General features: G+C 32.3%; 2 protein-coding genes across 3 annotated transcripts; both read right to left on the reverse strand.

The window, feature by feature from the left end:
* Positions 1–2,486: 2,486 nt before the first annotated feature.
* LOC110815054 (type-1 restriction enzyme mjaxp r protein (DUF668)) lies at positions 2,487–5,685 on the reverse strand. Of its 2 annotated transcripts, none has more exons than XM_022042711.2 (2): positions 5,451–5,685; positions 2,487–5,360 (listed from the first exon to the last, which is right to left on the reverse strand). In XM_022042711.2, exon 2 carries the CDS (start codon positions 4,737–4,739, stop codon positions 2,964–2,966), a length of 1,776 nt encoding a protein of 591 aa, XP_021898403.1. In that variant the 5' UTR covers positions 4,740–5,360; positions 5,451–5,685; the 3' UTR covers positions 2,487–2,963. The 2 variants fall into 2 exon arrangements, with proteins under 2 accessions (XP_021898403.1, XP_021898394.1); XM_022042702.2 differs by having other exon boundaries at positions 2,487–4,770; positions 5,451–5,684.
* A 2,066-nt stretch (positions 5,686–7,751) lies between these two features.
* SIR (sulfite reductase) lies at positions 7,752–12,581 on the reverse strand. Its single transcript, XM_088212544.1, has 8 exons — positions 12,268–12,581; positions 10,954–11,736; positions 10,557–10,853; positions 10,182–10,379; positions 8,993–9,127; positions 8,753–8,869; positions 8,510–8,668; positions 7,752–8,352 (listed from the first exon to the last, which is right to left on the reverse strand). Exons 1-8 carry the CDS (start codon positions 12,442–12,444, stop codon positions 8,146–8,148), a joined length of 2,073 nt encoding a protein of 690 aa, XP_088068670.1. The 5' UTR covers positions 12,445–12,581; the 3' UTR covers positions 7,752–8,145.
* Positions 12,582–15,511: the final 2,930 nt, after the last annotated feature.

The raw sequence follows: 15,511 nt of genomic DNA on the forward strand, positions 1-15,511 counted from the left end.
GTTTTATCATAAGTAATTATAATTCTTTTTAGGGTTCTGTTTAATATTTTAATTTTTTTTTCTTTAATTATCTTTGCACGTGCACGCGTTTGTTTTTAGTTAGTCAATAAAAAAAAAATTAACAATACGTCGATTAATATTTCATACACTTGTATTTTACTTAAATGTCACGAGCTTGAACTTTATTGAAAGTATAAAATTTATTATTTTATGAATGTATTATGAGTCGACAATGACCAGCGTATAAAATATGATTCAATAGAATTAATAACTTAGTTTATTAATGCATCAATATAATTGTAATAATTAAGTTGAACTATACCTTAACAAATTTATCGTGGTTCTGAATAAAAAGAATATTCTGCAGTTGTTAGATTTTTTTTAGTTGGGTTAGTTACAACAAGTTAAAAACTTAATTTAACTTTTTACAACCGAAAAATGAGCAAAATAAAAAAAAAAAACCAATACAAAGATAAGATGTCAAAATCTATTTTGTATTTTTTTTATAATTTAGATAAGTTATAAATATCCTACAAGTTTCTACTGGTTGATTTTTTTCATCTAAGTTCTTTTTTTTTTTTTTGTCTATTTTAGTCACATATTTTTAAATTTTTACTGAATCTACTATCAGTAATAATTAAAGTTTGAAGTCATTAAATTCAAGATACGTGACTAATGATGTGTCAAAATTGTAATATATAAACGACAATGTGACACATGACATGGTAGACATGTTAAATTAAAAATCTCAAAATTTTGTCTGATTCTTTAAAAGTTTATTTTTTACATCTATCCCCCTCTTCAATTATGTGAAGAGCATTTAAAAAACTCATACGAAATCTTGAGATTTTTAATTTAACATGGTTGTCATGTCGTGTGCCACTTCATTGCTTACATGTCAAATTTTGACATGTAATTAACCATGTGTTATGGATTTAATAGCTCATGAACGATAGTTAGTGATGATGATAGATTTGAGTAAAAATTGAAAATGCAAGGTCAAAATAGACAAATAAAACAATATAAGAACCTATATAGAAAAAATCAACTACTACAAAGGTTGATAGAGTATTATTGTCATTTAGACAAGTTTATGAACTAAGATATTAAATCCAACAAAAAAGAAGTCATCAACATGATGATTTAGCAATTAAGATCATTGTGTTATATTTAAAGTTCGTAAATTAGAATCTCACTAAAAACGTAAAATTTGTTCTTTTTTGGGTGTATAATGAGTTACATATGATCAGTTCATAATGGTTCGTTCAGGGGGTCCGAAAGCTGACTAAATGAACATTTTATGGTAATTAAGTTTCTTTTATTGTGGTACTATAATAAATTTAAAAAATATGATCTAACCTTATTTCTAATTGAAAAAATATGACAAAAAAAAAGATTAAATTGTGATATAAACTATAAAGAAAATGAAACAAACTATATAATTTTTTTAATTACAAAAAGTTTTCGAGGATCTAAATAGAATTTTGATATTTTTAATCTGACGTTATTATTACATCATGTGTCACTTCATAATTCACTGAGTTCTAATTTTGACATGTTATCGTCTACGTATACTAAATTTAACAGTTCATAAATAGTAATCAGTATTGCAGGTGGATTTAATAAAAATTTGAAATTATAAGGTTAAAATAGAAAAAAGAGATACACGGTGTTAAATAAGAAAATCAACTAAATAGAAAAATCAGCGTTGAGACTGATACAGTCTAAATGAGTTTAAAAACTAAAATATTAAACTTAGCAAAAAAAGAACTATCAGTGTAGTGATTTAGCAGTTAAGATTATCTGTGTCATATTTTAAATTCATGAATTTGAACCTCAATGAAAATATATAACTCCTACATCATAGATGTATTATGAAATAACTATGATTAATCCAAAAATTTTGCCACGACATGCTAAGAAGCGACTAAAAAAATATTTTTTGACAACTAAATTTCTATAGACGGGGTACCATAACAGGCGAAAAGAACTCAACCTAACCCATAAAGAAAATGAAACAAGCCATATAATTTTTGTGATCACACTACTGAGTATACTTTATATCTATTTTCAAAAAGTACAAAAAATTTCTTTGAAGGATAAAAAAGGTTCGGTTAGTTACTTGCCCCACATAGTGGGTTTGGTCATGTAATGATGGAAAGCAGTAACCAACTCAATTGGAGTAAGCAGATGCTTCTTACCTACAATTTCCATGTCAAAACCTATTTACAGGCCAACCCAAGACAGCAAGCTGAAACACAGTACTAAAGAATGACATTTCAGGACTTTCTTAAGGGGAAGGAAGAGATGAACTTTGTCAATTCTCACATACGAACGGCTGTGCTTGGTGATGGTCGTGAATAACGACAAACGAAATATGTTCATCAAGACAAGAAGCAAATATCATGCCGTGTTCAAAATAAACAGCCACTAGGTATAAATTTAGTTGAATCCTTTCTTTTCCGCTGACTTACATCGTTCTCACGTACCGAGAAACTCAAGATCGATGCATTAATAAAGGCAGCCCAAGGCCCAGACAGCTCTATATTTAAGTAAAAGCCAGGTATGCAAATATACATAAATTAGGCAGGGGTATTACTAATCCAGTATAAACATTTAATGGAATTGGTAGCTTAGTTACAAACTGTAAGAAGGCATTATAATGAAGGGAATATACCAAAACCCATTTGCAGCACCAAGGAAAAGATCATTAGCACTGAACAAAAAAATGGTGTGTTTGGGAGCTCAAACTATAGCTTGTTTGATTAAGAATCTCATTCTGCAGCCGTGTATAAGGGTTGTCCTCTGTTCAATATTCGCAATCAATCAATATCACCAAATAGGATCCAGAGGGCAATCATAAACTAGCCAGGTGATGAAATCTTGCCACAGCCAACCTGAACCCACTCAGTGTGAGATAAGTGAGGCTCTCTGATGGCACTAGCCATAAGATGAAGATAAGATTACTTTTCCAGCTCCAAACATTCGTCAAAAATTCTGCTGCTGGCACACTCATGCAAAGCTTTTGCATTTAGTTCCCTACCGAATCTCCAGATGTAATTAAGACCAACAAGAAGCTCAGTTATTGTTGCTTCTGTCTTCTCTTGATTTGCAAAATAGAGAGTCTGTACCAGGAGCACATTTGTCCTTGAAACAAAGCTCTGCTGCTCATAACTCCGCTCTGACTGCCATCTTATCATGTTATGAGCTAGTGGCGCCAACCATTCAAGAATTGCTGTCATTGCCTCAGTCCACTCTCCTGCAAGTTCTGTGTCATAAACAGAAGAAGCCAATTCCTTGGTATACGGCTTTAGTCTTTCCCTCAGACCAGCCCTCACGCTTGCAGGTAGCATATTGTATAGGTCATCTCTTGCATCATGACCAATCAAGTGAGGAGATGCCGCTAGCTTCTCAATTACAATAATAACATTTGCATAGTGCAGTGCTAAAGCAGCAGCACCAAGGGTGTCTGCGGGAGCATCTAACAACTTACACCTACCATTGCCAGAGGGAATTTGCTCCACATTACTATATCTGGCACCATTAAAAATTTCTGAACGAATGCCACTGAAACCTGAGTAGTTGTTGGTGACAGCACGCCCGTTTGAAGCATTTGAGCCTCCTTTGAAAGGACCTACTTGAGTCAACCGGTTCAGCTTTACAAGGGATTTCTTCCCACTAACAATGTTTGAGCTCTCTCGAGTCTGCCACATCTTGCTAGTTTTATCTGTTCCAAAAATAGGGCCTGACTTTGTTGTTGACTTCCCCAGAGGACCTGAATAGAAGTTGAATTTTTTCTTCTGTCTTGAAATAAGGCCCAATTTAGGGGTTGAGCCGACAAGAGGGCCTGAATAGAAATTACTCAAGTTGGTTGCTTTTGGAACAGGACCTGATTTAGTAATAAACCTCCCAAGGGGCCCTGAAGAGAACCTAGGAAGACTCGTCTCGGATGGATGAACTGAAGAATGCATTAACCCAGAAACTGAGTGGCTGCGATGAATAAAGTCAGAATTCATTCCTTTGGAATCATCGGCATCAGATACCTGACTAATTCCAAACACATGCTTAATCCTATAAAATATCGTGAACAGAGATCTTGCCAAAAGATGGATGGTATAATCATAAGTCCGATTCCATAGAGAGATCTCCTGCAGATTCTTTACTTCATGTTTCTTCCATCCAACCTTCTTCTGAAACTCAAGCAAATTCTCTGGCTCTGCATCTCCACCAGCCTTCAGTCTCCTAAAACTCTGTTCAAGATCAGCAAGTATTTCCATCTCCTGATACAACGTTGCATTAGCTGAAATGAAGCGCTCCATTTTTTTAACTTTCCTTTCCATCTTCTTCCATGTAAACTGCCATCCACATGGATCAGCACAAGTCTTCATCAATTCGTCAAAAGCATTCTCAAAGCTCTTCAAAGCTGGATCACTGCATTTCTTTGCAAGCCTAGCCACTGATTTCGCAACATGCTCCATATTCTCCGTCATTTCAGAACAGATCAAACAGACAATAAAATCCTCATCTTCAGAGACAAGCTTTTTGATACCTACAGAATTTGTGATCTCTTCTCGCAGCCTAATAACCTGTTTATCGCTTAGAGACTGCCATAGATGAACCAGCTTTGACATCAAGCTTGCAACTTCAAAGGCTAATACTCCAATAACTGCCTTCTCAGAACCTGCCTCGCGCTTCCTTGGAAATTTCCACAAACTACGGAACCACGAATCGGCAACCATTTTTTATCCCCAAAAATCTATTTAACAACAACTAAAAAACGCAAAGGAAAAATCAATAAAACAAGGAAATAATGTTCCCCTGATCTGATAAAACTGAGATCAAACAATTCAAACATCAGTCAACAAGAGATAGATCACTAAAACCCTGTTTCCAATGAAAAAAAAAAAAAGTAAAGCCTCCACTGAAGTAAACCGGATTTTTTTTTTTAAGAAAAAAAACTCAACTGAAATTCTGAGTCATCTACCATTCTGTTCATCTGTAAAAATCATGTACCAAAAGGCACCTGCTGTTAAATTCCTCCTAACTTCCATGTTCATTGTAACTTATTTTCCTCAGCAGTCACACACCAATAATTGCAATCAACCAAAAGCATCGAGCGAAAAACACGTAGGAACAAACTTTTTTGATGGAGAATAATTCGTATGAACATATACTAAAAGTCAAAAAAGAACTAAAACGACACCAACCTAACCCTAAATTGATTATCCACAGAGACCCCAGAAACTCTACTTCCTTACGCACAAAAACATCAGACTTTTCATCTTCAAACATCAACCCATTAAAATTCCCACGAAAACCCCGTTAACACTCGGAACGAGACAAACAATTACGCCCGCATTCTGAATACCAGAAACAAACAAACAAAATTAAAGCAGTATAATTAACTGAAAAGAGGAAAAAAAAAAAAAAAAAAGAAGTCAATAACTTACTTTTCACATGAAGAAGAAACTGAAACAGATCATCCTTAGAGTAGCGACTGCAGAATGAGAGAAACACAGAGAAAGAGAGAGAGAGAGAGAGAAACAGAGAGAGAGAGAGGAAGCAACAAGGAAGCTTCAGTGAACACTAGTAGAGGCTAGGGCCACATGAAGAGAAAAGCTAGAAACTTTAGAGAGAGAGAGGGAGGGAGAGAGAGAGAGAGAGAGAGAGAGAGATTGAAAGACAGAACAGAAAGGGAAAGAGCGAAAAACGAGTGAAATTAAATATTAAAAAAATCTTATTGGCCTTTTTCTGTAAAATCCTAAAACAACACCCCCCTCATATTTACCTTATTTTCATTATCACCCCAATTCCATACTTTTTCTTACATTTACACCCTCGTTTTTTTCTAATATTGCATTATTATTTACACCTTCGAAAATTCATAAAGTTTGGTTAAACCAAATGCAAGATGCACGTGTATGAATAAAGTTTGAATACTTTATTAAAAAATGAATCCATAAAAGAAGTCAAAAGAAGTCTTAAATCGATAGGGTTATGCCTTTTTAAGAGTTGAATTCATTTCAACTTTGGTTTAGCTTTGTCAAAAAGTTGCAAAAGCCAAATTCATCGAGCCTCATATATATATATATATATATGTATGCATACAATGTTCTAGTGACATGGGTTTTGATTTTTTTTCAATAAAAACAATTTGCAATATGTATGTATGTATGTATACAATGTTCTTGTGAGATGGGTTTTGAATTTTTTTTTATTCCAATAAAAACAATTTGCGAAAACGTGATAAGCACTAATGCCGTACCGTAATCAACTAAGTTTGGTTCTAATGTAAATGACACTAATTTTTCTTTTTTATCAAACATGTTATTAGTCTTATTTTTTAGTTACCAACTTTTCTATATTGATTTATATTTTAATACATTTTATATTAATGTATTAAATTAAAATATTTAATTTTATTAGTAGGATTTAAATTAAAATATTTAAAAATGAATTTTTGTATTGGGTGTTGTATTGGGACATTTATATTTAACTTAAATATATTTTTTAAAAAATTATTAGATAATAATTTATTCAATAAATATTTTAATCCGAATAAATATTATTTATTTTTAAGAATTTAATATTAGTACTTAAAGATTAACTCGTAAATATTATTGCATACTAAAATATATGTGAAACACATTGAGTAAAAAAATAATATAAACTAAGATATTAGAGTAAATGACTCTTTTTTAATAACAATTATATGATCATAAATGTTTAAAAATTATTACTAAATTAAAAAAAAAATATTAATCTTGATTTTATAGTAGTCTGCAATTAAACTTCCATAACAATAAATAATTAATTAAACACTGAAACTTTTAAAAAAATATAAAATTGTAAAAGTTTGATAATATTAGTTTTGAATTAATTATCTGTTATATTAAAAATTATAAAACATTATCTACTAAATTTATTTTAATTATTTTATTTAGAGAATAACTAAAATTTAATAAAAAATGATTAAAACTTGATGGAATTAAAAAAATATATTTTTTTTACTTTCTTCTTTGTAATTATGAATTGCTTTTTTTTATAGTAAATAAATTCATAAGATTTAATTGAATAGATTTGGGATTAGGGTTTAGATGAACAAGACATAAATATAAACCCACTTTAAAAAAAAGGCAAAAAACAAAATAAAGTTAAAGATTGAGGGCATGGATGCAAAAAGATGACAAGAACGGTAGATGCGTCGCAATCATTAATGGGAGGCACGCGGAAACAGGTGGTTTTGACGGAATTAACCCCGGATCCGGGTAAGCCGACATTTGGGCCGGATTCAATCATGCAAGACGACCCGACAAAAAGACAATAGCCGCGAAATGGGTCCAACCCGGGGACAGGATCCACGGATCAAGCGGGTAGGGTTAATTTAAGTGACGGGATTAATATATTAAATTGGGATTTTCCTAAGAATGATGATGGGTTTGATTCTATTTTGACTCAATTGATGATGATCGTTACTTTGACTAAAATGTAAAGCAATAGGGTTTAATAAGATGCCATTATTTTATTATTATTATTATTTAGGCAAATCTTCATTTCTCATTAAGTGATTATTACATTAATTATCAAATTTTAAATTTTATCACACTTTAATCTTTGATATTTTTGTTTTTAACACATTTTGATTTTTTAGATAATAATTTCCTCAAAATATAAATATAGATTTTAATGGCAAATATATACGTACATACTTCCAAATAGACTATGCACGTGCGAACTGACCAAGTGACAAGTTCTAAAACATAAAAACTAGAAATCCTTCCATTAAATTTAATTCTGTTATGTTTTAAGAGTAAACTCTCAATAAAACACTTGTCTCAGCTTCAACCGGGGGAGGAGGCTTGCCTGCCGAGCCACAGCGTCAGAAACCAGTTAAGACCGACCAAACACGCGGAGACTGAGATTTTTTATTAGGGGACCCGAACACAAAACAACTTCCAAAAAATAAGACTACACCAACCCATATTTACTTCTACAGAATCCGAGCGCTTCTAAAACCCTCGTACAAGAAGATAAAATGCAAAGTCATACCAAAAACTCAGTATCCATATACTCCAGATGTTACCGAATAGTAACACCCTGGAAACTGTGGACTCAGACAAATGAGAGTCTGCTTGCATCACTGAATCATTCACTTTTCCCATTCTGCTGCGAAGCAACAAAATTGCGAATCACTTCTATGGCTAATTGATGAGCACTCTTGCTCTGCAACTTAGCAAGTTCATCCACGGCTTCATATGTTTCCTTATCAGCAAAAAGCTTTAGGTTGTGTCGAGATGCTGATTGAATCGGGCCTTCCCATTTGTCAACCAGCTCTTGTAGTTTCTCAAATCCCTGAAATAGAGCACACAAATCACCATCAATCATCATTTACCATCTCTTCCCTTCAAGCTTCAAACATAGGAGTAAAATTTTTCATAAGATGTCCAACATCTCTCCAATTATTACTAGAAAGATTATAAATGGTGAGACACTAGTTTCTTAATCTCACCATTCGAGTTGTGAATTCGCCAAATGATTCCTTGGATTGTCTTTTGCGTTTCCAATGATAGAATAAAGGTTCCAGTATCTTTTCAAGATCTTGAACCTTAACCTTATTCATAAAAGTCCTCGCCAAAGAGGTTTGGTTCGGCGTTCCTCCAAGCCAAATCTGTATTTAATAGAATGAAAATGGAATAAGCACGTGATGGTTACAATAGGAAATAAAAAAAGGACCAAAGCATGTGTAGAATACCTGATAACTGTTAGGACCATCACCGACCAACCCAAGTTCAGCCATGTATGGTCTAGCACAGCCATTTGGGCAGCCAGTTATCCTTACTACCACAGACTCATTGTACTTAAGACCAACCTAAAATAACAAAATTCTTATCCGTTAACAAAAACGCTAGTCATTATCAACACAAAATCACTCTCCTATATGTATGAACAACTTGATAATTATTACTTTATACTTATCTGTTCAGGAAAATACCTTCTCAAATACAGCTCGAACTCGCTTTAGAATATCAGGGATTCCCCTTTCAGCTTCAGTTATTGCCAGAGGGCACAGTGGAAAAGCCGGGCAGGCCATTGCAGTTATGTTGAGGGGGTCTACATATCTTGGTTGCTGTCCACAAGCAAAAAGGATTGAGCTATCGAAACAATAGAAGTTCATGGTCCCATCAAAAGATCAACAAGTAACAAGAAATATCTGGAGGAAACCTTAAAAGTATATAATGTTGGAATAACAACTTGAAAAGCATCTGATGTAGGGGAAGATGAAGATGCTAAATATTCACATAAACAATGTGAATATTTCAGTATATTCTTTTACAGAAACTACAAGGTCCATTTTCTAGATATTTAACAATATAAATTTAAACATGGTTGGGTAACCGAATAAGCAGGATGATGCTGAATACATGCACGAGAAGAAGTCGTTGAAAAACTCATTCCCGTTTAAATATTTAATAAGCCTATAACCTAGGTTAAGATGTAAAAATATAACAGTACCTTGGTATACTGCATCCCGCCATTCTCATTTAGGATGGAAACTACCAGTTTCCTTAGCAGGCAAATATCAGGAGGAAAGTGAAAGAAAACAAAAGCAGCCAGAAGTATTTGAATGCTAAATATTTTCACAATGAAACCTGAGAAGAAAGCTCAATTCTCAGTGCATAGGACATGAACCTACTCTCCTATTCTTTATTACCATTTAAGAGTGGATAATAGCAAATTATGGAAATATATGACAAGTCTTCCTTCAGCTCCAGGTAACAAATATATACAGCATTAATTCCAAAAAAAAAATTCAAAAAATTCTCTCAAGATCTTTTTCTTCAACATCTCAAAATAAAAAGTCTCATTTTTTCAAACTCATTTCCTTTTCTTGGCCTTTTCCCTTTTTAATACCAGGCTAAATGTATAATCTGTGACATCTTTTAATATCATAATTCTTTCTATCATGTGGCTCTAACACCTTGGGCTTTGGAAAAAAACATCTAGCACAGGTTCATTGCATCTCCCTGCTGCTAATTATAATTAATCCGAATTTTGCTCGATAAACAAGCCAAATTGTAAGTCCTTTTGATTCAATCGCAACAAACAACTTCAATAGACTACAAACTAAGTTGCAAGAAGATCATAAAGAAGCCACAAAGCCCCTGTCAATAATATCTTACCAGCAGACCACCCTGTGCAAGAACTGTTGTAATGGGACGCTTCCAAGCACTGCGAATATCACACAGGATTATGTTCTGGTTCGGGGTGATGCGAACATTTAGGTTATACTTCTCTATTACTTCTCTTAAAGTCTTCTTCATTTTCCCTCCAAGACGACCACTATCTACATGGAGCCCACAGAACAAACCACCATCACCCTGCCAATTATTTAAAACATTGTCATAAAACAGAACAAATACTGATAAGAATGGACTAAGCCGAGAGGCAGAAAATGAATACAAGAAAAATGAGGAAATAATTAGGCATCGCATAGTACCATGAGATACACGGAACACATTAGAAATGAATATCTTTATAATGACTCCATAACCAACCTGTTCATGCCATCCTAAATAACTTTTGAACTGCCACTCAGGCAACTCCCGAAAAGGCTCAAATTTCTTCCCATAATATTGCTCTACGACACTTCTAAATTTTTCAATACCCCAGGAGCTGAGCAAATATTTCATTCTACTAAACTTACGATCATCTCTTCTCCCATTTTCACGTTGTGTAACAACAATAGCTTTTACGGCGTATAGAATATCTTCTTTTGGCACATAACCCAATGGATCTGCTATACGGGGAAATGTGGTCTCCATCCTATGTGTTCTTCCCATACCACCACCAACCTGAAACAAAATTCAAATGAAAAACATAATCAGCAACCTGAAACAGATCTTAGGAAAAACATTTAAACAGAACATGTTACTGTTAGATCATAAATCTCACATAAATGTTGAACCCTTGAGGCTCCCCGTCTTCGTCAGAAACAACAACAATACCAATGTCATTTGTGAGAATGTCCACTGAGTTATCAGTAGGCACAGTTACCGCAATTTTGAACTTTCTTGGCAAGAACTGAGTTCCATAGATGGGCTCGGGTGAATCAGGGAAATTCGTTCCATGAGAATTATCGTTGCGAGCCTTCACTACTTCTGGAGGCTCGGCGGACATTATCTTCTCTCCATCCACCCACATGTCATAATAGAAACCAGATTGTGGAGTCAGAAGGGCAGCAATATTCTCTGCAGTTTTCTGAGCAAATAGATAGTCTTTTCTGGCAAATGGCGCAGCAGGTGCAAGAACATTCCTGTTGAGATCTCCACATGCACCAAGAGTTGAACCCATGTTTTTAATGATGGTACTCATTACTGTCTTCAGGTCCTTCTTAAGAACACCGTGAAGCTGAAATGTTTGCCTAGTGGTCAAACGAAGTGTTCCAATTCCAAACTGATCTGCAAGGTCATCCATGGTCAAGTAAAGTTGGTTGGAGACTTTCCCACAAGGGTTCTTAGTACGAAGCATAAACGAGTAGGACCTTCCTCCACGTTCTTCTCGGTTATACTGCTGATAGCTACCGTGAAACTTGATTATTTGGGTGGCAGCCTCGTTGATATTCTGGGCATCCGTCAGCAACTCCTCGTTAAGAGGATATCTAATAAAATTGCTGTGTTCTTTGATTATTTCAACCTTGCTACGCTTCAGCTCAGTAGCAGAGCTTGGCTTAACTGGCTGGAAGAGGATCATACAACTAGTTAGAAGCTAAAACTTGTGATTGATTACTATGCAACACCTTTTATTATGAATAATTAATAATCATAACATCAACATAACCATAAAATCAAGTTCTTCAAAGACGCCATGTGCCCTTTCACAATAAAGAAACAAAAACGACCAGAATTCCCATACTCTCCATTAATGGCAAAAATACAAAATCAAATTCAAGCTAACAAGTCCCAGAAAATTCATCACGTAAATTCAGAATTTCCATGTAAAAAATAAAGGCCTCAGAACACATTACTGTTATTGGATAAGAATTAAGATTAAAGTTTCCACATAAAACATTTTTCTTCTATTTTCCCGCACGATTGCATTTCTTCTAGCCCAATCAAGGGATTATCCAACAGAAGAAACTCTTGTTCCCTTTTCGAATACACTATATGAAAATAATTAAAGGAAGAACAGGTAAATGAACCCCCTGCCCCAACTCCCCGCCGAAGAAACACTTAATAAAAGAGAAATCAGAAAGGAAATGAATCTGACCGTAGAAACAGCTCTAATAAGCGAGGAACTCGCAGACGGAAGCGAAACAACGCGTTTAACTTGGCTCAAATCAACCAAAGGCGAAGATCGCAAACCGCTGAAGCTACCAATCCGAATCTTCGGATCGTTCTGTATCACCGTAGTACTCGCCGCTGCTGTTCCAAACGACGTCGTCATAGCTCCCCAATCGAACCTCAAAAACAACACCAGCAAAACCCTAGCTCTAGATTGTTTCTCTCAAATGAAAAAGAAAAAAAATCAATGCACACTAGTACGGTTCAGTGAACGAGACGAGAGAGAAATGGATGATGAAAATGAAACGAGAGAAAATAAAGCGCAGAATCGGTACGCACCCCCTAACATATATCCAACTAAGTATCAGAGTGACCCGTGCTAACGTGCGCGCCGTCACATGCCTGGCACGGGATTCTAATCCATGTACCTCTCACGCGCTTCACAGATCCATAGCGAGACGCACCGTTTCGTGTATGGCTCAATAGAAGAGCGCGTGCGTCATAACTTTTACGACAGAGAATGGGGAGTTCTTCCCGGAACATACCAAAACTAAATTTGAACCCGAGAATGAACTTGTATCCGGACGGAATTGCGGGTTAGGGAACGGTCCAAGCAGAAATAGTAATTTAGGCGGCGGGGATTCCCTGTGTTGTGATCTATGGTAAGCTTGTGGAATCTAGTGACGTGGCAAATAATGATTTGTTGGAGGGGATGACGCGTGCGCAAGAGAATAGCTCAGCACTCAACTACCTGGGCGTTTGTACAGTGTGAAACGTGTAAAATATGCAAAAGTAAGGATTAGTAGAATTATATAAAAAAATAAAAATGATTATAAGGTTTTTATTTAATTTAACTTTTTTAAAAAATGAAATTTTATTTAATTCAACTTAATTTTAATATTTCCTGTCACGTACTTTTATTTATTTATATTAATGTTTTTGTATTTGTTAATACATTATGTTATATATATATATATGTCTCGTTCTTAATATATATATATATATATACACACATTATATAATTGTCATTTTTATATACCACATGCAAGACCAAGGGGACCATTGTCGTCAACTAAAATATTATTTTTTAAAAAAATTATTATAACTATTCCTTGATACTTTACTCCACTAACATTAAGATTTTTATATTAATTTATAGATTTTTTTAATTAAAAAACTATATTAATTAAAATTGTGAAAGTTGGTGTCATGCGATGTGACTCGTATTTTTTTAATGAAACTTTATTGTAAATAAAATAAAAGTACTGAAATAAATAGTAATTATTTAATAAAATAAGATCAAATTGTATTTTCAATTTCAATTATTTCAGTACTTTAGTTCTTATTTCATTTCTATTCTAATTATAAGAGTAAAATTACCATTTCCATTTAATTATAACTTAATGTTAAATTGAAAATTAAATAAAACGGTGTATTTTAAATATTAATCGTATATTATTAAGGAACAATAAAATTAACAAAATTTTGAATATGATATATAACGATCGAACAAAGTGTATGATTTTTTAAACTATAATGTTATTCTACAATTTTTTTTTTTAAATGAGTCATTTGCATAACATAGTTAATTCCATTATAAATACCTTTTTCAATTTTAATAAAAAATGATTATGTACATCCCCTCACATGAAAAAAATAAAAAAAGCATATATAATTATTTACCATATAGCTTTGTGAACAACGTTTTACCCTAAGAAAATATTAATTTACCAAAACTCTTATATTAATTATAAAAATTATCATTTAATTGAATGATTAATATTTTTTTATTATTTTTAGGAACGTATGAGTTCAAATCATAGTTTTTTATGTATGTTTTTGTTATTTTTATAAATATTAATTTATCAAATTCTTAGAATAATTACGATAATTATTAATTTCGATTTGTTATACGAATATATGAGTTCGTATCGATAATTTCTATATTTATATTTTTTATAAAATATATTTTTTTATTTTGTTTTACAATTAATAGATTGGTTAATTTTTTGTTAGTATATAGATGCTATAAAATTATTGAAATGTGTAATTAAAATAATTAATTTGCCAAAATTTCTCACGTTAACTATCAAATAAGGTAAAATACTAGTGAGGAAACTAATAAGTACAAACAGGATAATGATTAAGCTAAAATAAATTATTATTTTTTTATTTTATAATCTATCATACTTAATTTTTATATTTTCACATTTTTAATAAAATATTGTAGACTTATGTATAAAATATTATCAAATTAATTAAGTATGTCTAAAAAAATAATTTATTAAGTTTAAACGAATTTTAGAATTTAATGCATCAAATAAATTGTGAACTTTTTATGTGTAAGTATCAAATTTATAATTTATAATACTGTGATGAGTTAAATTATGAATAAAAAAAAATCATCAAACAAGTTTGTTTATAAATATACGGATACAGTTTTCAAATTACACATAATATTTTATTTATTATAACATTTCATTACTAAAAATAAAAATAATTAAATAATTCTAAATAATTATATGATAATTGAAAAAATATACCGCAGTTTTATATTTAAATCTATTTGATTTGATACGAACATTATAATTTTATTCAAATTCAATTTTAGATATATTTTATTTTTTACAATATTTTTTATCGTCACATTATTCTTATTCTCTTATTAATTAAATTAAAAAATATTGCAAGAAATTTTCTTAATAAGAAGCTCTTGAGAAACTTTTAAAAAATTTAAGTATAAAATTTATTTTCAAAATAATTTAATACACGATAAGAAACTGTTAATTTTAATTGTATTTGAAGTTGATTTATATTATCGACATATATCAATAAACAGTTTTTAATAACTATACATTTGTATTTCACAATTGTAATTAGAGATGAGATTTTTTCGATCTAAATTTTTAAAAACATATTAGATTAAATTATTTAATATGATATTCGATCCAATAATAATATGATAAATAAATCAGTATATTATGATTTTTTTATTCCGATTATATAAACTCAAATTTTGAGAAAATTAAAAAAAAAATTTAAGTAGCAGATTAAAAAAAAAATCCAGTCAAATTTCCATAAATTCATTCTTCTTTGGCGATGTCGGGCCGTTCAAACCATATAAACCCGGAAAATGTTCGGGCCGCTCCGAACCGTAAGCCCGTAGATAAGTTTACTCTTTAAGAAGACCCGCGAGGCCCAAACGATGCAAATGGTCAAAATTACCATCG

Source organism: Carica papaya, chromosome 2, assembly GCF_054855325.1.
Source record: "Carica papaya isolate Zhongbai chromosome 2, ASM5485532v1, whole genome shotgun sequence".
NCBI lineage: Eukaryota > Viridiplantae > Streptophyta > Magnoliopsida > Brassicales > Caricaceae > Carica > Carica papaya.

Coding starts and splice junctions, on each gene's coding strand:
- SIR (XM_088212544.1), bottom strand. CDS start 12,444: ATGACGACGTCGTTTGGAACAGCAGCGGCGAGTACTACGGTGATACAG. Junction 10,380..10,556: donor ATTTAGGATGGCATGAACAG/GTTGGTTATGGA, acceptor AATAATTGGCAG/GGTGATGGTGGTTTGTTCTG. Junction 8,870..8,992: donor TTCGAGCTGTATTTGAGAAG/GTATTTTCCTGA, acceptor TTGTTATTTTAG/GTTGGTCTTAAGTACAATGA.
- LOC110815054 (XM_022042711.2), bottom strand. CDS start 4,739: ATGGTTGCCGATTCGTGGTTCCGTAGTTTGTGGAAATTTCCAAGGAAG.